A 22,462-nucleotide genomic window follows, 5' to 3' on the forward strand; every position below is an offset into this window, starting at 1 on the left:
TAGTTTTACATTTCTTTTTCTATTAGTGAAATCTGTCAATGTTATAAGTCAATTCTTCTCCGTTATCACTTTTTCTACTTCTTCGTCCTTGATTTTAAATATACCATTCATTTTAATTGTGATAAATTAATTCGATAACGTATATCGTATGTTATATATTAATTACAACTCAGCATAGTGCGAAACTTTTGTTTTAAAAAATGGGGTGTATGTTGAGAAGTGACCGTATGACATTTTGTGATATGTATCTCCAACCGGAAGCAGCTTTCGAAGTAATTGGACATCTTGGCGAAATGGATTGTGCGCAATTTGTAGACGTAAGTGATTTATTTCAATAAAAATTACTAGCAGTTAATAATAACACAACTGCAATAGCCCACAACAAAGAGACGTTATACCTATTTTTAGGGTTCCGAAAGAAGGTTTCCAAAGAGTAAAATGGGACCCTCTTACTAAGACTCCGCTGTCCATCCGTTTGTATTTAATGAACCGTGATAATTAGACAGTTGAAATTTTCACAGATTATAAAATAAATATACTTAAACAGTACACACACTTAGCCTCAAAGGATGCGTGTAGCCTGTGTTACGGGAGCTAAAATATGGAGACCACGACATACCTCAAGACTAAAATATATCACTCGTTTGCTTTGCTAGAGATTATTTCAACCGCTATTGGTCGACAATATGATTTTTTCTCTTTACAAGATGTGTCGTAGTTAGAATCGGAATTTTACAACCAGAATATATTTACCAGAAAACTGGACAATATTTACTGGTAGACCTAACCAAGGTGAACTATTAAAATTAACAAAGAAAGAAATCCAAACCTTTCTACAAACCAAATGTAAATTCCCATAATAGCTCCAGTCACTTAACACGGAAGAGACCTAGTGGTTTAAAAGAAAGCTTACAACTCTGCGACAATGATGTCATCAAAGTGTTGTAATACCCGTTAAAGATCTAAGGAGACCCGTTTCCTAGTACTACTACAGTACTGACACAGAAACAGACTTTGTGCCACATAAAGGCACAACTTGTGATTTTCCCGGAAACGCTCAACTAGTCTGTACCCATCCGGTGCACTTATTAGCTTGTTGCTTGCGACGGAAGGGCAAGCAAATCTTTACGCTTCAATGGATTATTACGTATCCTTTGGAACAGCTATCAAACTCGTCGTGTTTACTGCGACAAAATCTCGAAATAAATAAATACATTTATTTAAACAATATACACTTCCATATCTAGCCCTATAGTGAGCGTGGCCTGTGTTATGGGTACTGTAATAAGTACCTACCTACCTATTCTATTATTCACATATACTTATATTTAATAATATTATAAACTAAGTTACTGTTTTGTGGGGTCCAAATGTGTGAAGGGTTAAATGGTCTGGAGATCCAGAGACCCTTTTATAATAAACTGATTTTCAAAATTCTTCTACTTAAAGAAAACCATGTTGGTGACTTTCATAGGTTGTATTTTATAGAAATATAAACTACGCGGTAGAAAGGTGCAGGGATCCATCCCGCGAGGGGTCTGCTGGTTTCATTATAAACTTTTTTTTATTCTTTACACAATGATGGTATGTGAAGATACAATTTAAGATGGAACCGGGCTAAATTGTTAGGAGTTGGATGAACACCCCTTTCGGTTTCTACACGACGTCGTATCAAAACGCTAAATCGCTTGGCGGAACGTCTTTGTTTGTAGGATGGTAACTTGCTACCTTTATCCATGATTCCCGCGGGATTTGTGAAAAACTGAATTACACTTAAACGAATTCGTGGAGTCTGGTAATTTGTCAATGAATTTATTGCTGATGGTTTGATATATAATATTAAGTCTGATTTTACAGATGACGCCCGACGTGAAGCCATTTCAAAGAAATTATGTGATGGAATTATGTCGCTGTGCCGAGATGGAACGTAAGCTACTGTATATGGAAGGAGAGATGATAAAGGACAATATCAACGTCTTTGAATACAACAGTCTTGAGCCGAAGCCGTTGCCGCTTAACGAAATTGCTACGCTGGAGGTAAAAATTTACTATACTATACAACTAAAATTTTTAAAAAGAGAAAGGGTAGCCTTTTTTGACGGCCTAAGTGGCGCAGTGGTATACTCGGTAGATTAATATGACGGAGTTCTGAGATCCTGAGTTGGATCCCCAACTGGATTGATTGAGTTTTTTTAATTGGTCCTGGTCTGGTTCTACCGGCAAAGACGTACCTTCCAGAGATTTATCGTTCCGGTCGTGTAGAAACCGAAAGGGGTGTGGATTTTCATCCTACTCCTAACAAGTTAGCTCGCTTCCATCTTAGATTGCGTCATCACTTACCATCAGGTGAGATTGTGGTCAAGGGCTAACTTGTAAAGAAAAAAAAACAGCTAATGTGGTGCGTAACGCGTTACGTTATGGAATTGTTTACCCTCCCATAAGAAGCTATCACTTCAATAATACTAGTTTAACCAGCAAACGTTGTTTTGCCTTTAGCACTTGGGGGTATGAAAAGTAAATGTTGGCCGATTAAAAAAAAAGCATGACCTGATAGACTTTTAGCTTTCATAAAATGAAATATGATAGTGAAATATGTTCTATATTTAAAAATTTACGCAAACAGCGTCCGCTATTATCTATTGTTTCAGAACATACTCGAAAAATGGGAAAATGATGTACTAGAAATGTCTGAGCATCAAACAACGCTGTTAAAGAATTATCTGGAGCTGAGTGAAATGAACTACGTCTTAAATCACGTAGGACCACTGATGGGTGAATCTGAAATCACAGAGGAGTCAATATTTGGAAGGTACTGCAACTTCTATTTTTTTTTATTCAATGACAAGTTAGACCTTGACTGCAATCACACCTGAGCTAAGTGACGATGCAGTCGAAGATGGAAGCGGACTTGCTTGGAGGAGGTACGAGTTTCTTCTGCTTATATCACTGACGATTTCTACGCTACATTGCACTGGAACATAAAATCACTTGGCGGTACGTCTTTGCCGGTAGGGTGGTAACTAGCCACGACCGAAGCGTACTACCAGACCATACCTGACCCAATTTAGAAAATATTAAATCCTTACAACTGACCCTTGCTGGGAATCGAACCCAGGACTTGTCTGTTGAAAACCACATCACTACCAACTGCGTCAGAGAGGTCGTCAAGTACATATCGTCAATCCAGTAGTTAGTTCTATTCTATTCTAAGCGCGGAGTGGAAAGTGCTACACGCCCGTGCCTCGAAAACCAAGTTAAGCCTTCAAGTGGGGCCGTTGTCATTATAATGTTATTGATATTAGTGGTCGTGGTGGTTACGTCTCTAAGCCCGTCAACTCACATTGCAGCAGCGCAGTGGTTTGAAGCTCCACCTACTCAGACCAATTACATAAGGGCCTGCCTCGCTAGGGCTGCCTCGTTACTCTTCTGTCAAAGTATATGATCAACTATCTAATGTGATTATAGAAACTTTCCCTTTATAATCGTATTCATTGGTTAAAGAGCTGTATAAAAATACCTTTTTGTGTAGTTGAATAGTGTAAAAAACGGTCAACAATTTCTAGATAATATAAGATATATACCTAATATAAACCCACATTCACACGAGAGCTTTTTTAAAACGCGACGCTTTTTTTCGAGCAGAGGCATGTTCTATTTTGGGCGTTGGAAATAGATCTTTATTTAACTTAATACTATTTTAACGCTTAAACGCTTTTTTAACGCTCGTTAAAAATCTTTCGTTCGAATGAGGGCTAAAGCTCGTTTTCCTCAAAAAAATACATACACTTTTGTTCGTGAATTTGAGTGCGATATTAGTCTTTATGTAATTAGTCTGAGATCCTCTACTATAAGTAGAGATGCCTGGCTTCCGTAGTAGGCCGTAAAAACAGACTGATAATGAGTATAGTTTGAATGAATGACAGAATTCATTCAAATAATAATTACCACAGTTGTATCTGAAAAAATATGTCATCACAACAAGTTCAATTAAACACGAAATACAAGAATAAAATGTTATAAATGAACGTCTATTTTCACTGGATTCTGGAAAAATACTTATTTAAAGGTAGCTATTATTGTCATTGCCTGAAGCAATTAATTGTTATTTTGATCGCAACGTATCTATTTTAAAATTCAAGGGATTTTAAAAATATCATCTACTAAAAACTGTTACTTCCAAAACTAATTTACGTTTTAAGTTTTCGCAAAAAATGCCTTACATCAATATAAAAAAGAGCTAATACTGTTACACTCCTAAATCAATATTAACCAAACATAGCTAAAAACCACCACGAGGCTTTCAAATGAAAACCGCATCTAAATCGGCCTCTGCGTTTGAAAGATACGATGCCACAGACAGATAGACATTGACGTCAAACTTATAACCCACCTCTTTTTGCATCGGTGGTTTAAATAAACAATTTAATACGGGCGTCCCTAGTATTATAGAGCGTCTCCCATTATAATAGAGCCTGAACTTTATCAATACTTTGATAAAATCACAAAGAAATTGCAAAAGCAAATGTGGTAGTTAGAAGATAGTTGACATGAATTCCCTGTAAGTCTTCAGAAGTTACACGTGTTTCTTATTGACTGCGGAATCTTTACGGGACTTAAAGACTCTTTGATACAGGTTTATATGGAGCTTTGACTCGTAACGAGCTAATTAGGCAAGTTGTAACATCAAGAGAAAATCGTTTGCATAAATACTATCGTTTGACAAGAATATTTTCATACATTTTACTGATGGTATTCTATTTCTTACAACTTGATGTAAAAATATATGTGAATATTTTTTCGTCTTTTATTGTATAAGATACAATAAAAGACAACGAAAGACGAAAATAATTCGTACGCATGAAGTTCGGTTTAATTTTTTAGGGATAAAAAGTAGCTTATATTTATATTGCGTTATTTAGGCCATGATGTCAGATATCACTCTGTAGAGTATGTCGTACTAATTTACGGCAAACCATGTATGTTGCTTAGTTATTTTTGAAAGTTGCTCTTAATAAAATCCATCCAGCCTTCCCAAAGATTAGGTAGGACATACAGACAGACGGACAATAATGTTAAAAATGCTAGTTATAATATAATTTATATGTATTGAATTGAATATTAGTATTTACAATATAATGTGATTATGTTGATTCAACAAGGCAACACAATAATCAATAGGCCATTTATTCCATATTTACATTAATTATAGATTATATTTCAAATGCTGTTAGAAGGTAAATTTTCATAAATTGTTATGCTAGTTTACTTAAATTAGTGTTCTTTTTTAAGTAAGAAGATGGAGGAGACCTTTACCCTTTCAGGGGTTCGAAAGGGTAAAGGTCTCCTCCATATTCTTCCACAACTCACTGTGTTGTTATATTTACTACTTTTAATTTACTAGTAATTAATACCTCTTCGATTATGGTCTATAGTGCGTGTTTTATTTTAGAACTGCTGGTGGTGACACTGGTTTTATTGGTCGGCTTTTTGTGATCACGGGAGTTGTCAAGAGAAGCAGAAGTTTTCCGTTCGAAATGATGATGTGGAGAGTGTCTCATGGAAACATTTACTACAAACGAGCTTCCCAGGATGCTATTCTACAAGATCCCCACACAGTGAGTTATTTTTTTAATTTTTATTTAAAGGCAACGTACTGTCAAGATATTTAGCTATACGCTATCATGCCACGTAGTAAACGTCAGAACTGATATGGATATAACAACCTTGTACCTCATTTAAGATAGAATAATAAGTTGTCATAATTAAAAACATATTACATACTAAGTCTACTACTATCTACTACCTTAAAGCTTCGACACTGTAGAATCAAGGCTCAGATACAGAAAGCAGTAGGTGCCTTATCCTAGAGTCGGCGAGTATTGTGAGGAGGTTTCTCTCTCTGGAATCCAACCACCGTTGGCAGAGACACTTTAAAGCCTTGCAATGGAAGCATTGCATTTTTTATCCAATTTTTTTTTTGTAAAATTAATAATTAAAAAAAATGGGTTATTTTATCTTATTATATAAATACGAAAGGTCATTCATCACGAAATATCGATAACCACTTGACACACAAACATCTTTTTCATTTACAATTAGTAGACGTCCGCTAAGAACGGATTTTGCAAGAGGGCCGGATTAAGGAGGTCTAAAGGCAGACAAAGTCGCTGGCGTCCGCTAGTATATTATAAGCATTGTTAAAATAACAAAAAATATCTAAACAAATATATGGGAGTGATTCCAAACTAATTAATTAAACTTGCTAAGAGCTAGGACGTGAATACCGGATGTAACATTTAATGAGAACATACTTGTAGAACATGGTGCGGGAACTTAGTTAGTATCGAGGATGTGAAGCACAAGGTTATTAAGCGTTCTCTTCGGAGGCAGGGTTATTTGAAGGGCTCGATGCAAAATGTAAAGGTCTTGCTACTTAATTAACTTACTTAGGTTTAATGCTGTTACTGCGTTGTACTCCTAGATGCTATGTGGACATTTGGTGCTCTGATATGCCTAGTAACTGTTTACATAATGTCTGTTGATGCTCCGTTTTTGCGTGTTTTGTTTTTTTTTGTTATATAGTGGATGCAATTCAGGCAATTGTACATAACAAAATGTGGTGTTCGTTCTACTATGAAAGATTTAAAAGCATAATAAATAGAACAGTGTGCCTAGTGGGAGTTTTCAATATTTTAATACTGTCACTATCGCGTTGATGTAAACGCAAATTTATATGGAATTGAAACAGTTGTGCAGTAGTGTCACTAGATGGCGCTATTTCAATTCCTTAGAAATTCGCGTTTACGTTACGCGATAGTGACAGTATCAAACTGCCACTAGGCCCTCTGTTGCTTTTAAATCTTTCATCGATCAATCAAATAAGAAAATCAAACAACTTTTCAGGGAGAGTGAAACTGACCAATGTTACGAATCCCGTGTGGTTATTAATAATAATTGTACGTAGCTCGTAGTCGCAGTTACCTGTAACCCGGTAGTATTGTAATTTGAACAGATGAGTAAAGCTTTTAAAATGTGAATATTATCAATAACCATTCTGTGGTTTACCAAACAGTGAGATTGAATGTCATTATTATCAATACACATATTATTATTATTTCTACTGAAAAATGGAAAACTGCCCACCTTTGGTTTTGGCGGTTAAAGAAAATTAAATCTAAATACATTTGTTTAAACAAAAACAGAAAAATATCCAAATTAAGAGCAAAGTCTACCTTTTAGACTAGTCAAATGTTTGGTTTAAGGTTGAATTTGCAATGAGACTACAGTAGAACCCGCTTAAGACGATCACGGTTAAAACGATTTCTCGCATAATACGTCATTTTACGCCAGTCCCTACAAATTGAGACATGTTTTCATTCATTTCCTAACGCTTAATACGATTCGTCATCCCGTTTAATACGCCTACATGTCACACGCGTGTAATTCCAAATGCGACAAATAAATTACATCAGGACAGCATAAAGGTCCTTAAACAAGGTTGCAGGACAAGACTAATACATGATATCTTAAGGAACTGGAAGACCCTGACAGTAAACGACCCTTGACATGATGCGATTCTAAACTGAAAATTTTGAAAACGCACTGCAAAAGTAAATTTAATTGAAGATTTCGTAATTGCTAATGCATCAAAATCTTTTTGTCATACCAGAATAAGTGATTATATAAGTAGCATAATTAGATAGTCTTTACACCAAATTCACTATATTAAACGGGTTCTACTGTATTATAATAGTCCACCTAAAAGTTGTGTTGGCACTCATTTGTAAGGTTATAGCAAAAAAAAAATGTGTAGACGTTTTTTTGCTTTTGTGTGTCCATTTTTTTATATCAGGTCAATGTTTTCAAGGAAAAGGTGTAGATTTATTTTTATCAGCGGAGAAAGCAAAGATTTTTACATTGCACTTGTACAGTGATCTTAGTGAGCAATAAAAAATAAACCCCAACATTTGCAGGGTCAAGACATTCGAAAGGTGGCGTTTCTGGCGATCTGCCAGGGAGAACAGATCAGTGCCCGCCTCGAAAAAGTCTGCAGTGGATTTCATGTGAACCTGTACCACTGTCCTCAGACTTCTAACGAACGGATGGATATGATGTTGCAGCTTGCAGTTAGGATTGATGACTTGGAAAGAGTAATTTTTCTTTTATACCGCAGATACAATGTCGTCGTCATCATCATCATCATCATATCAATCGAAAGGCGTCCACTATAGGACATAGGCCTTTTGTAGGCACCCGCAACCAGCGAATTTCTACGACTCGCTTGATGTCGTCAGTCCACCTTGTGAGGTCGACCATCACTACGCTTTCTAATGCAGGTTGCCATTCCTGCACCTCGGGAATCCAACATCAATGTCCCGCCCCTTGCTTCTTCAGCTTCGCAACTTATTGAGCTATACAGGTGACTTTGGATCTTCTGCGGATCTCCTAATTTATGATTCGATCACGCAGAGATACTCCGAACATAGCTCGTCCCATCGCCCGCTGGTGACTCTGAGCGAAGACCACTCTGACCAAGTCTCGGGAACCATAGATCATCACTGGCAACATGCAGCATGGCGTGTTTCTGGATTCAATATACTAGTGACTTCATTATCTAGTGGGTTTCCGGGTGCCACTAGATTCAGGAGGCTCTAAGCCGCGTTGTTTGGAAGTCTTTAAGACAGGTCTATGTTCAAGCAGCACTGAACGTTCATCGGCTGATAATGACGATGATAATTTATTAATACTTTTAAACGAAACTTCTACGCATGAAGATTTAAACATCAACTTTTTTCCAAAGAAAAGTGGACCTACTTACTACTTACTACTACTACTACTCACTGTTTAAATTTCACTTTACTTCAAGGAAATTTGAGGTTTAAATCCTAATACATGTTTATAAATAAGCCTGATCATATATCTGCACACATACATATGTGTGCAGATCAGTCAATTTTCCAAATTGCCCCCGAAAAGTAACGCAATTAATTAGTGTAATTTGGCGGCCCCGCACATTACTGCCGATTATTATGATCACTGCCTAAGTAGGATTACCCTGATCCCGCCCATCTGCATTAGAGTAGTAGATAGATCCATTAACCATATTTTTAACCGACATCCAAAAAGGAGGAAGTTTTTTCAAATCCGTCTCGTTGGTGATTTAACGAAACTCAATCAGAAGATCAGAATTTAACGTTTTAAAAACGTAGCATGATGGATATACGGCATATCTCAGCCTGGTCTTAGAATTGGCCAATATCTATTTTTCGTACCCCTAAGTGACAAGGATGGTCCACCCCAAAGATAAAATAAAATTTGCCGTATTAATAGTATAATATGAAAAATTGTCTTACATTTTTTTTTCGCTTAGGTAATGAAAAAAACAAAATACTATCGTTGCAAGGCGCTGCGTACTGTTAGCAAGCAATGGGATCCCTGGATGGTACAAATAAAGAAATCGAAAGCGATATATCATACAATGAATATGTTCACTCTTGATATAACAAGAAAGTGCCTCATCGGCCAGTGTTGGATACCTGATATGGATCTTAATAGAGTTGAAGACGTTTTGGCAAGAGTATCGGTAATTTTAATGTCATATTAATGTCCTATTTAGTATGGTGCGTTTTTGAGCGATCCACGGCAGCCCATGTTTTGTGTTGTACGATTATCTCCGAATATAATAATCGCAGAATAAGCCCTGTTAATTCTACAAAATTACTCTACCATTGGAATACTTTTAAATTATGTACAAAAATTGTCAAAAATCCCATTTTGTAAGTTTCTATCCAAATACGGCATTCTGAGGATCTGGCAGTTTGATACTGTTACTATCGCGTTAACGTAAGCGCAAATTTCTAAGGAACTGAAACAGCGCCATCTAGTGGCACTACTGTGTGCCTAGTGAGAGTTTTCAATATTTTCATACTGCTACTATCACGTTGACGTAAACGCAAATGTATATGGAATTGAAACAGTTGTGCCACGAGATGGCGCTGTTTCAATTCCTTAGAAATTTGCGTTTACATTAACGCGATGGTAACAGTATGAAACTGCCACTAGGCTCTCTGCACAACTGTTTTTATCCCATATAAATTTGCGTTTACGTCAACGCGATAGTAACAGTATAAAAATATTGAAAACTCCCACTAGGCACGCTGGGCTTTAGATTCGACCAAAGACATTTCTCGCGAAGAGTGACTTTTATTTCACTGAAAGTGGATAAAACTCGTTTGCAATTGGACTTTTACACACCTTTGTGATAGATCTTTTTGGTCCTATCAAAATAATTAACTAACATAACAGGGGTTTCTCGTTTACCCAAAAATGCTTCACTGCATTTATATCCATTGCCTTCTGAATTCAGAAATTTCTCATAGCTAATTTCGTTTAGAATTTATAACCATATTTATGCAAATTATATCTAAGGTTGACCTACCTTCAAATGTATTAGCATTTAATATGATATAAGTTTAAATTAACTTTAATAGGAGAAAACTGAAAGCAACGTAGAGTCCTTTGTACTGAAGTCTGACGATAGCGACGATCCGCCCACATATCATCGGACCAACAAATTCACGAGAGGTTTTCAAATGCTTATCAATGCGTACGGTGATTCTACTTATAGAGAACTTAATCCAGGTTATTATTTATTTTCATTAATTTCTATAGACTTATTTATAGACATGTCAGGCTTAGGCCTCGAATCCTTACCAGAAAATTGCGATTGAAAGGAAATTAAAAAATTTCGATAACGAAACGAGAGCTGATGATAAAATAGCTTAACATTTTTATGTATTTGTATATATTTAAATTTTTTACTGGATAAAACCGAACTAGTTTGGATATTAATGGGGCCCCATTTTTTGTTTGCACCCGGGCCCTTGGTTACCTAGCTACGCCACTGTTTCGGATCACGAGGTCTTGGGTTCAAATCCTTGGTCGAGCGATGAGATCATGACCATTCTTTCTTCTAAATAAATTTTAGTTGAAATTCTCAGCCTGAAATTAGGAAATATAATCCGTGCATCAAAATCATGAACATTTGACCAGTGGTCGATAATGAATTCAACATTATTATTACCCTGAGCCCGCTATGCAACGGAGGAAAGCTTAGCGTTGTTGTGGGCCATTAAAATAGGATGGTAATGATGATGCATTTCTATAGCTCTAACTTGCCTCAATACTAGTGCCTCATTAGAGCACTTGAAAACATAAATCTGCCAATTAGCTTTTGCCAGACAGTTTATGTCACCAAAGGCGATTTGAAATACTTACTCCACTTTGTGTGAGAAGTTGTCATCGTTATTAAGAATCCCTCTTAGCATGCAGAAAATTGCTAGTATTCTCTCTTTGAGGCAGACCTCATACGGAGAGGTGTTAGCGCCTTAAATTCTTGACATCAAACAGTATTAATGAGTGTAGGTAGGGTATGTTGTTGATGAATTCAAATAGAGAAATAAGGGTAAATTCTTCATAATGATGGGTGCATCTTCACGTATACATGTTCCGTGCAAGTTTTTTTAAAAGATTATGTACATTTTTTTTAAATATAACCAATAGTCCCATACCCTTTAATTAGTTGGAAAGATGGTATTAGGAGTTTATTTTAGTTAAGGCGACGGCTAGGAGTGGATACGACAATAGTTTAGCGTGTAAATACTAAATTAAAACATGGTCTTTGTATTGACTTTGCAGCTCTGTACACAATAATAACATTTCCATTTTTGTTCGCACTGATGTTTGGCGACTTTTGCCACGGATTCATAATTGTGGCGTTTGCTGCTTGGATGATATCAGTAGAGAAGCAGCATATGAATAATCCATCCAAGAATGAGATTTGGGCTATATTTTTTGGAGGTATTTATCTGAGATCACTTAAGAATATTATTACACGCAGAAGCTGTCCTTGCCTTCTAAATGTATAAGGCAAGGACATTTTACCTTATTTTTTTATGTAAATACTGATTTACAAACATATTATAAAATCTTGGGATTGCTGCAACGTTATAGACAAATTATTACTACTTTACTCGTACAACATTGTTTATTTGTGGGACTTGTGGACGATAAACCCAACACCACCCAGGGACTGTTGGTCGCCCTCCAGGTAGTATAACAAGTTGCTGGATTCGAGGATTATAAGCTTGCTCACTACTTCTTCCAACTCGATCTTCTTTTCATCCGCCCTCAAAGAGCATGCGTTAAACGTTGCCAAGTCTAGTCGTCGGGGTTGGCAGTGGAATTTCCCCGGAGATTCTTGACACCTCTTGCCCCGTCGTTACCACAACTGCTGCCAGAGCCGCGAGCGGTGCTGCCCGACACCAGTCTGTGCCATTTACAAAATCCAGCCAGTTTCAAGTGGTTATGTCGCCATTAGTCGATCGCCAGAGCCTCTTCGGTCCATCTGCAGAGTACCACGAGGTTGGCAGTTGGGGAAACTGGCTGGTACTAGCCTCTCCCTTACACCCCTTTACTTCATTTAGTATCTTCTTATAGCTTCGTGCTTTACAAAACACACATTTCACTGTCTTCACACACACACTTCACATTACCGGCTGTGCATTATGTATTTTAAACGAATGGAATACCTCGCAAAGTATAAAATCAAGAATACTTAAACATTCAGAGCCAAAACGTCCTAGATATTGTATAAATTGCCTAGGCATTGTATATATACAGGGTTATATAAATTCCTGGTAAAGTATATATTTTAAATTACGTCATTTTTACCCTTCCATTATAAATTAAATATTATTTTCACAGGTCGATACATTATCCTTTTGATGGGCTTATTCGCTATGTATACTGGTTTTCTTTACAATGAATTCTTTTGTAAGGCAGTTTCATTAACGAAGCCGTACTGGATTAATACTTATGAAAGAGAGTATATTGAAAGATATACATACATCGAGCTAAATCCAGTTTTAGACACAAACCCACCGTACATGTTTGGAGTAGATCCAATTTGGTCGGTAAATATTTTATTTCTACTATAAATAATATTTTTTTCCTACTATTTAGAGTGGAAACAAAATTTATAGGTAAGTTTTTTAAGCACTATTAGTATTGCACCCACATCAATAAATTGATGAAGAAGCTTTATATTAACTGGTATTATTTATTTTTTGCATAGGCATGAATATGACTCAAGTAGATACTTTCATCTTTTATTACAGAACACAGTAAATAATGGTGAATATTTAACCTATATAGTTTTCAGTGTGTCATAGCTAACAGAGTGAAAACTAATCTGCGCAGATTTACGGATAACTCAGTAAATAAAATATACAAATAAAAAAAAAAAATACCCCACTGCTCCGAAAAACCGAAACAAAGTTGTTATTATTAATAGAAAAAAATACGAAACTATAAACAAAGTTAACTCTACTTAATTAAGATTAAGCTTACTATGTTATTTTATAAACAAAAATCCGGTATATTTTGTTCTTTTTGTTTTTTAAAGACTCTTAAGAGAAAAGATTTAAGACTCTGCGTATTTAAGATTAATTTATTCATATTTTATTTGTCGTAAATATTTCTTTAAAGATAATTTATAATATCTATGACATGTACCTACGTATACAAAATAAAAAAGGAATACTAGGATACAATGTAATAAAATAATTAACAAATATACATACAAGATACGCGCGAAAAACATAACCGTTCCTGCGGTCGGGTAAAAAGCTTCGTGATCAAAAGTCGTCGGAATGCACCCATTGATAAAGTGACTTTGCCGTTCAAACTAATGTACAACACATGCTAATTGGCCATTAGTTGCGGTCGCGTTACACGTTATATTCAGGCAAAAGTGGTGAGTGGTTCTCTCGTCATGGACGATTTATGTTTTTATGCATAGATACGATATGAAAAAACCTGGATTCGTGTTCATAATACATTACCGATAATCTTTACAATTTAGGTATTCTATACAATACCTGGGGCGTCCAGGCAATGTATGAAATGTTTTTGAATATCATTATCCATTTGCCTAGGTCATTTGTACAAATCCAAGTGATTATATAGAGTACTTACTGGTCCACTGGCAATCTGTTAATTAAATTGGCAACTTTTCGTTAAAAAATTTTTAGAGATTAAACTTAAAATGTTTGTAGTAAGTCAAGTTTTAATAAAGGACATATGACGGTTGAGGACCTGAAACGCTTTTTTTTTATTTCCGCCAGCCATTTATAATAACTTGGTATTTCTCATTTCTCACTTTCCTTTTTTATCTGCCCGTTCTCTTTCCTTTCTCTTGATCAATATTGAGTAACTCTGAGCATCTGTGAGTATCTGTGAGGATCTGGACACACTTTATGGTTGCGTACGGTACTTGCCCATGGTAGGAGCATGTGCTGATAAACTTTCAAATTTTATAAAGTAACTATCTCATTATATTGCACAAAATTGCGATGTTATTATTCCCACCATTATGTAAATTACTGATGTTTTAATTAATAATTCATTTGATAAATAAATTAATAATTTTATCATACAAATTACAATTCCATAAAGTATCAATAGGTAAACAATGAATACATTATTTAAAAATAGGTATTTCGTATAGCGTACGGTATTTATAAAGTAATAAGTAGAGAGGAAAGTCGTATTACTAGAAAAATGTTGAAAGTGCAAGTGGAAGGACATGAGAGGAGAGGAAGGCTAAAGAAGAGATGGCTGGAGTGTGCGAAAGAGGACATGTTTGTAAAGGGAGTGGATGATGAGTTGACGAGTAATAGGGGCGAATGAAAAAGATTGACATATCCATCCACTTCAGCGGGATAGGGGAAAGGAGATGATGATGATGATGATTTATAACGTATAGCATAAAAGTTCGATGTAATGTCAGATTACTCAGAACAAGCGGATACCCGCGATTTCGTCCGCGTTAAATTCAGTTTTTCACAAATCCCTTTTCTTTTTTCTGAAGAATGAAATCATCACGAATAGGTTTTGTTTTTCTAGAAAATTAATTAGCATTGTCCTCTATAATGATTACTAATACCAACTCCATGCGGTCCTACTTTAGAATCACCTTCCGTTCTTATACTCGCACTTTTGCATTAAAGTCCCCCATAACCACCGTGAAATAGGACTTGGTCGTTTCGTCTATAATGAAATGTCATCTAGGATTTCAACTTTTTCGATCGAGTGTAGCGAGGTGGGTGAAAAATTTCAACAGTTTAACTATGATGTAGGCGTGGAGTTAACATAATATTTACCTATTAATTTGTTTTTTACAGTTATCCAAAAATAAAATAATGGCTTTGAACTCATTGAAAATGAAAATGTCAATTATAATTGGAATTGTTCATATGATGTTTGGATTGTGCTTAAGTTTGTTCAACCACGTGTAAGATTTGTTTATTATGGATTTTTCAAAAGTATTTAATTTCGCATTATTCAGTAAAACTATTCTATAATTATTTTACTATTTTAAAATAATTATAGAATTAAGACTTTGTAGAATTATAGTTTTACTCGTATTTTTATGTATATAAAATGAACTTATGTAGAATGAAAATTTAACAATTTTCCAATTAAAATGTTTTAAAGCAGGTGTCATTTTCTTGTATGAGAGAGAGATAACATTAACTAAACTGTCGATAAAAATGCATACTCGTACTATCTTATTTATTCATTTTTTTTGTATTTAACTCTTTTTTGCAGTTATTTTAAACGCCACTACGCTATTATATTAGAGTTTATACCTCAAATTCTCTTTTTGACTTCCCTCTTTTTTTGGCTAGTCACAATGATTTTCATGAAATGGTATATGTACAGTGGGAAACATAGTAAGTATTCAATTATTTTTTTCACGACTGTAATGTTCCTATTTGAAGTGAATTCACGTATGTGTGTGCAGTATGTAGCGCCATTTTGTAATGCTGTTTTACTACATGACAGTGTGAGTCTTGAATATACCTCTATCTCTCTGTATAGCGCGATGCAATAAACAGAAATAGATGAAGAAAAATTCAAAAATCAAATTGTTAAGTTACAAAAAAAACTATTTTTAGAATAAGAGTGGGAGCACACGGTGCGTTGCGGCATTGCAAAGGTTTCACCGTATCAGCGGGCACACGAGCGGTGCGGCGCCGCAACGTTATGTCGCAGCGGCGCCATAGCAACATGGGACAGTATGTTAACAACTCATTCGCATAAACAACTGAGCGGTGTCGCTCGACGTCGCTACGCATTCACCCCTCTCCGCCTCGTCTCGGTGGTTGCAAGTGCGGCGCCGGAGCGCATCATGTGACATGCCACAGATATTTCTATGTAAGACGATGCAGCGACACCGCCGCAAAGCATCGTGTGCCCCCGCTCTAACGCTTCCGATAGTTAAGATCGTTCACTTTGTACATCTATATCTATTAACAGAGTATTACTATTAACAATACGCTAACCTCATAAGAAGGCTCAGAGTCACACAGCGGGCGATGGAACGAGCTATGTTAGGAGTATCTCTGCGTGATCGAATCAGAAATGAGGAGATACGCAGAATAACCAAAGTCACCGACATAGCTCAACGAGTTGCGAAGCTGAAGTGGCAATGGGCGGGGCACATAGTTCGAAGAGCCGATGGACGTTGGGGTCCCAAAGTGCTAGAATGGCGACCCCGCACTAGTAAGCGCAGTGTTGGCCGACCCCCTACCAGGTGGACTGACGACATCAAGCGAGTCGCAGGGATTCGCTGGATGCAGGTGGCTCAGTATCGTGATGTTTGGAAGTCCTTACAAAAGGCCTATGTCCTGCAGTGGACGTTCATCGGCTGATATGATGATGATGATGATGATGATTCGCTAACCCAAAAGTTTTGTCCATCTACTTCTTCTCAGTAATATTTTAACGTCGAGTAGTTTGACTTTCTTAGTCGTTGCACATGGTCCACAGCAATGGCTACAAAACGCCGCTACTTGAGCTGCAAATGGCTATTTAATTACATTCTATATAAACTGGCCACAAATTGAGGCATTGAGGGTTGCCATATAGATATCGTCGTAAACGCCGATTGAAACGCTCATAAACACTTGAAATCCGTAAACAGTTCATCTACTTTTGTAACAGTGATGTGTAATAAGTGAAATTATTAACAGCGGCATTTTAATCTTTCATCATTCAAGAAGATTATTTATCATGACTAGCGTAATTAAAAATTTTAATGACGCATAACATTTTGTCGAGAAAGATAACTTTAGACTGCCTGTCCACCAAAGCGGAGTGAGGCAGCGGAGCTAACATTTCTCCGTTTCTCGGCTCCGCTGCCTTCTTTTTACCTATTTTTATGGGCTTCGCTTCAGGCAGCGGCGTTTTTTGTTGTTGTGTGTGGCCCATGTGCACTTACATTTATTGTTATTAATGTATTTGATGTTACAAAAATTAAAGTAATATTTTCTTTGTAGCTGATGTCAAGACTAGTGCAGGCTGTGCCCCATTGATTTTGATTTTGTTTATCGATATGGTACTGCTGTCTACCACGAAACCTGTTGAGGATGATTGTGATGCTTACATGTTTCAAGGTCAACAACAACTTCAGAAGATCCTAGTTTTGATTGCAGTTATTTGTGTGCCAATTTTACTTCTTGGTTCACCGATATATCTTAACCGTATCTACAAAAAGAAAAAAGCAGAAGCATTGGTATGTATGTCTTAATTTTCAGTATTATTTTATAAATACTTTATCCTGACTAACATACGCCACTTACAGCCTCTGTAGAGACTTGAAATTTCAAGATAAAAACATATTTTTGCGCTTGTAACGAGGAATTTGTAAGAGGCGAAAGTACATTGAGAATGGATTATAATATTTTTTCTTCTTCCCCAATTGGCTGTTTAATGTAAAAATAAAGTTAGAAAATAATAAAGGTATTATAAGTAAGGCAGTACTTAATTATTATCCTTTGCTACTTGTACTTGCTGAATTAGCGCTGGAAATCCCCGGGAGCGGGGCACAAAAATTATTATAGGGGATTTTCTTTCAAGAAATTAACAGATTAGGAGGCATTTAGTCAGGAAAATCATAATATTTTATTCCTGTTACTTAGAGAAAACGGAAAGCGTTTGCTCAGGCTTATACAGTGGCGTGTCCTAAAGTTTTTGCTACCAATATAAATACTATAATACTCGTATTTAATACTATCGGACAACCACGATTTTGTTTGCGTGATTTCGTAAGGTTTTTTATCTAAATATTTATTTCTGTATTACACCGAAAAACAATCTTCATTTATTAAAAAATCCAGGGTATTAATCTATATATTTATTTGAAAATTTAGCAAAATTTTAAGAAAAGCTTTGATAGTTTTCAAAACTTGACCTTCATTCACATCATGAATTTTGGTATGAAGTGTGATGAGTAATCTTTAATGAAAATTTATAGATCGCTTCAACCGCAAGTATTACATGCTCTTACTTGCGTTTAAAGTGGTGTAATAAATGTAGTATATTAAGTTTTGTAAATTATGTTAAAAAAGCTTCTTTTTTTTAGAAAAAAATAAGTCAATTCAGAAGATACCAGAGGCAGGACTCCGACAAATACGCGGAATCTAAAATTGTTAAAGAAATTGCTAAATACTCGGCACCGTTCGGTGAACTAATGATCCATCAGGCAGTCCACACTATTGAATTTGTGTTGAGTACCATATCCCATACTGCCTCGTACCTCCGTCTATGGGCTTTGTCACTGGCGCATGAACGTAAATATTATTTTAAAATCTATACATATATTGGAAAGAGGTGAAATTGGTAATTTTGTGTGATTGTACGAGTTAATTTTTGTATTAGAAAATACATTTACCAAGATAAAGCATATCACTCACAAATAAAGGTTAGGTTTCAGTGTATAGGCTATACTTTATTCCCGTTTTCCACCAGTGAATACGAGTACATACAGCTCGTGCAGATTAACTTGACATCTGGCTCGGATTTTTTTTTTCTTTATTCTTGACAAGTTAGCCCTTGACTACAATCTCACCTGACGGTAAGTGATGATGCAGTCTAAGATGGAACTTCTTTTCCTTTCGGTTTCTACACGACGTCGTACCGAAACGCTAAATCGCTTGGCGGTATGTCTTTATCGGTAGGGTGGTAACTATTTACGGCCGAAGCCTCCCACCAGCCAGACCTGGACCAATTAAGAAAATCGCAATCTGCCCAGCTGGGGATCGAACCCAGGACCTCCGTTTTGTAAATCCACCGAGTATACCACTGTGTCAATGATGATTATGAATGATGAATGTTTGTACTGTGTTTGTTTGGTTGTGTTTGGTGGCCCGGTGTCAAGTTCTAGTTACAAATTAAGCCTACTTATAATTTAAGCTTTTCAATTGCAGAACTATCAGAAATGCTATGGTCGATGGTGTTTGCCAAACTTGGACTCCGAGATACATCACGCATCGGAAGCATAAAAATATTTGCCATTTTTGCTGTTTGGGCAGTTTTCAGTTTCGCCATATTAGTAGTGATGGAAGGACTTTCGGCGTTTCTCCATACACTGCGTTTACATTGGTTAGTGTTTGTTATCGAACTTAAGCCTACTTTTTAGGGTTCCGAATGTACGTAGTCCAAAAACGGAACCCTAATTTATACACACAGTAACAGAATTTTGAGAGTCGTGTTAGATATAAAGTAGATATGACCTCTGCCTCCGATTTAAGCATAGGTTCAAATATATTGTACATTTTTCACTTAAAGCCGTGATAGCCCAATGGATATGACCTCTGCCTTCGATTCGGAGGGCGTAGGTTTGAATCCAGTTCAGGGCATGCACTTACGACATTTTAGTCAAGTGCTTGACCATTTTAAGTAATTAAATATCACAAATGACTCAAACAGCAAAGAAAAAATTATTTTGAAACTTCTTAATTCTCTACGTATGTGAAGTTTGCCTATCCGTATTTGGCCAGCGTGGACTATTAGTCCACCTATTCCCGCTCATTCCGAAAGGAGACCCGTGTTCAACAGTTAGTCTAATATGGATGATGAATTGTGTTTGTTCATATATTTTCGTGACTGTTAAAAATTTGGTAAAAAAGCTTTGATATTCTAAATGTAGCATTCGGTTTTTGGCGACCGTGAACTGCGACCGCGACCGGGTCGTACGATCCACTACTAAGTATGAATTTATATGTAGCACTAAAAAAAGACTGTCCTGTAATTTGTTTAGCGCTCCAAATAAATTCAAAATTCATTTATTTCAAGTAGGCTCAGTTTACAAGCACTTTTGAAACGTCACTTAACTATTTGTAAAAATTCTACCCCCGGTTTGGAAGGCAGGTTCTGCTGAGAAGAAACCGGCAAGAAACTCATGAATTGTTCTTTTAAAAAAAATTATACAATTAAAAAAAATTATTACAATTTCTTATAGTTTTGCTTCCTGTGTGAAGTTGGAAGCTGGTCCAAGCATCTTTATCATTGAGGAACTCATCAATGATGTAGTAATCTCCATTCATACTAAGCAGTGGGTCGTACGACCCGGTCGCGGTCGCAGGTCGCGGTCGCCAAGAACCAAATGCTACCTTTACATTTACTTACATAAGACCTCGTAATTTCAGGGTTGAATTTATGAGCAAGTTCTATTCAGGCAGCGGTTACCCCTTTAAGCCTTTCAGTTTTAAAGTCATTCTATCCAGGGATACCAAGGACGACAAAGCGGAGGCTATGTGTAAGAAAAAAGCCACAACCCACTGATTGCAATATTGTCTATTACTTTTGACATAGTATTTAAAGACTAATATAATATAGTACTTCTGTGGGGCTTATTAAAAAAAAGCTGCTTTTTTTCTTATCATTTCAATTGAGTTATCAGAATACTTGTAATTCATTTTATTGTTGTAATAACGAAAATCAAATAATTTTCTTGTGTAGATGGTAATTTATATAAGTAACTCTTGACATCGAAGTAGAAAATCCGTACCTTTTCCAGGCTTGTTCTACTATAAGCCCACTCTTGTTATTACTTATTGAAATATTTTCCAATAATTTCCACTGAAAAACAAAAGCGTGGGTATAATAAAATAAGAGATAGAGCAAAGAAAATGGATTCACCATTATACTGATAATTTTTATTATTTAGGGATATGTTGTTCAGAATTTTAAGTTAACCTTCTGTATTTTTTTATTTTACATGGCGAAAGTTAATTGAAAACTAGTTTCGTTTTACTATAAGTTTAGTTTTTACGTGATTTAAATAGGGAAAGGTTAACTTGAAGTTTATAAATTTAACTATAAGGCTTATTCTTATTCTTAGTTTGTTGCTACTAGGAGCATAAAAATGCTAAGAAAACTTCAAAAAGTATTGATTTTTAAATAAAGGAATAAGTAAATTTTAGTGTAGTACTTGTTTCTTTGTTTTACCTGCGCTGCTTTGGCTGTACAGCAGCTGTCCTGCTGTATCTACAATATCCCTATTTAAGTCGTTATACAAAGTTCTTGGTCGCTGGCATTATTGGAACGCTCAAAGACACTCAGGCGATGGAGCGAGCTATGCTTGGAGTTTTTCTGCGTGATCTAATCAGGAATGAGGAGATCCGCAGACGAACTAAAGTCACTGACATAGCTCAGCGAGTCGCAAAATTGCAGTGGCAATAGGCAGGCCACATAGTTCGAAGAGCCGATGGACGTTGGGGTCCCAAGGTGCTGGAATGGCGACCCAGCACCGAAAAGCGCAGTGTTGGTCGACCCCCTCACTAGGTGGTCCGAGGATATCAAGCGGGTTGCAGGGAGCCGCTGGATGCTGGCGACTCGAGATCGTTGTGCTTGGAGATCTATGCAAGAGGCAGCAGTGGACGACCGTCAGCTGATAAGGTAAGGTAAGGTAATTTTCGTGCATTTCATAAGAGATTAAAGTGATTACCTAATCGGAACGGAACCCTACACTGCGCATGGACCGCCACACTCTTGGCCGGTTTTTTCACTTTTGCAAATATCTCTGTATTTTTCAGGTGCTTAAAATATTCAAGCTGGTCTCTTTAATCTTCATCATAACTGGCAGGCTGTAATCCATTAGCACTCAGACAATAGGATTAAGCCGTTGTTAAAGTACCAAAGAAAAATTTAATTATTCTGTAAGCAGATTTTATATAACGTCCCGTTTCTTTCATGCCTTTGTTTCATGACGTCTGTCTGTACTACTACAATATATATAATATCTTAACTTTATTTAATGTTTTCAACATTCATTACATTCATTATGACAAGGTGTTCCACCACTCCTAAGTTTTGGTTATGTCTAACTTCATCATCATCATCATCATGTCCGTCATTAGACGTCCACTGCAGGACACAGGCCTTTTGTAGGGACTTCCAAACATCACGATACTGAGCCACCTGCATCCAGCGAATACCTGCGACTCGCTTGATGTCGTCAGTCCACCTGGTGGATAGTCGACCAACACTGCGCTTTCTAGCTACTAACTTAGTACAAAATTATACTTAAACTATACAAATAAATAAAACTGAA

General features: G+C 36.4%; 1 protein-coding gene across 1 annotated transcript; it reads left to right on the forward strand.

Moving 5' to 3' along the window:
• The first annotated feature begins 200 nt into the window (after nt 1–200).
• Nucleotides 201–21,310, forward strand: LOC112050839 (V-type proton ATPase 116 kDa subunit a1-like). The gene is made up of 16 exons (XM_052890657.1): nt 201–317; nt 1,858–2,037; nt 2,649–2,809; nt 5,450–5,615; nt 7,974–8,150; nt 9,371–9,583; nt 10,491–10,641; nt 11,698–11,859; nt 12,766–12,974; nt 15,246–15,355; nt 15,673–15,797; nt 16,707–16,714; nt 17,417–17,641; nt 18,491–18,698; nt 19,335–19,509; nt 20,556–21,310. The coding sequence occupies exons 1-16, from the start codon at nt 201–203 to the stop codon at nt 20,689–20,691; spliced, it is 2,523 nt and encodes an 840-aa protein (XP_052746617.1). The 3' UTR covers nt 20,692–21,310.
• The last annotated feature ends 1,152 nt before the right edge of the window (nt 21,311–22,462 follow it).

Source organism: Bicyclus anynana, chromosome Z (assembly GCF_947172395.1).
Source record: "Bicyclus anynana chromosome Z, ilBicAnyn1.1, whole genome shotgun sequence".
Taxonomy (NCBI): Eukaryota; Metazoa; Arthropoda; class Insecta; order Lepidoptera; family Nymphalidae; genus Bicyclus; species Bicyclus anynana.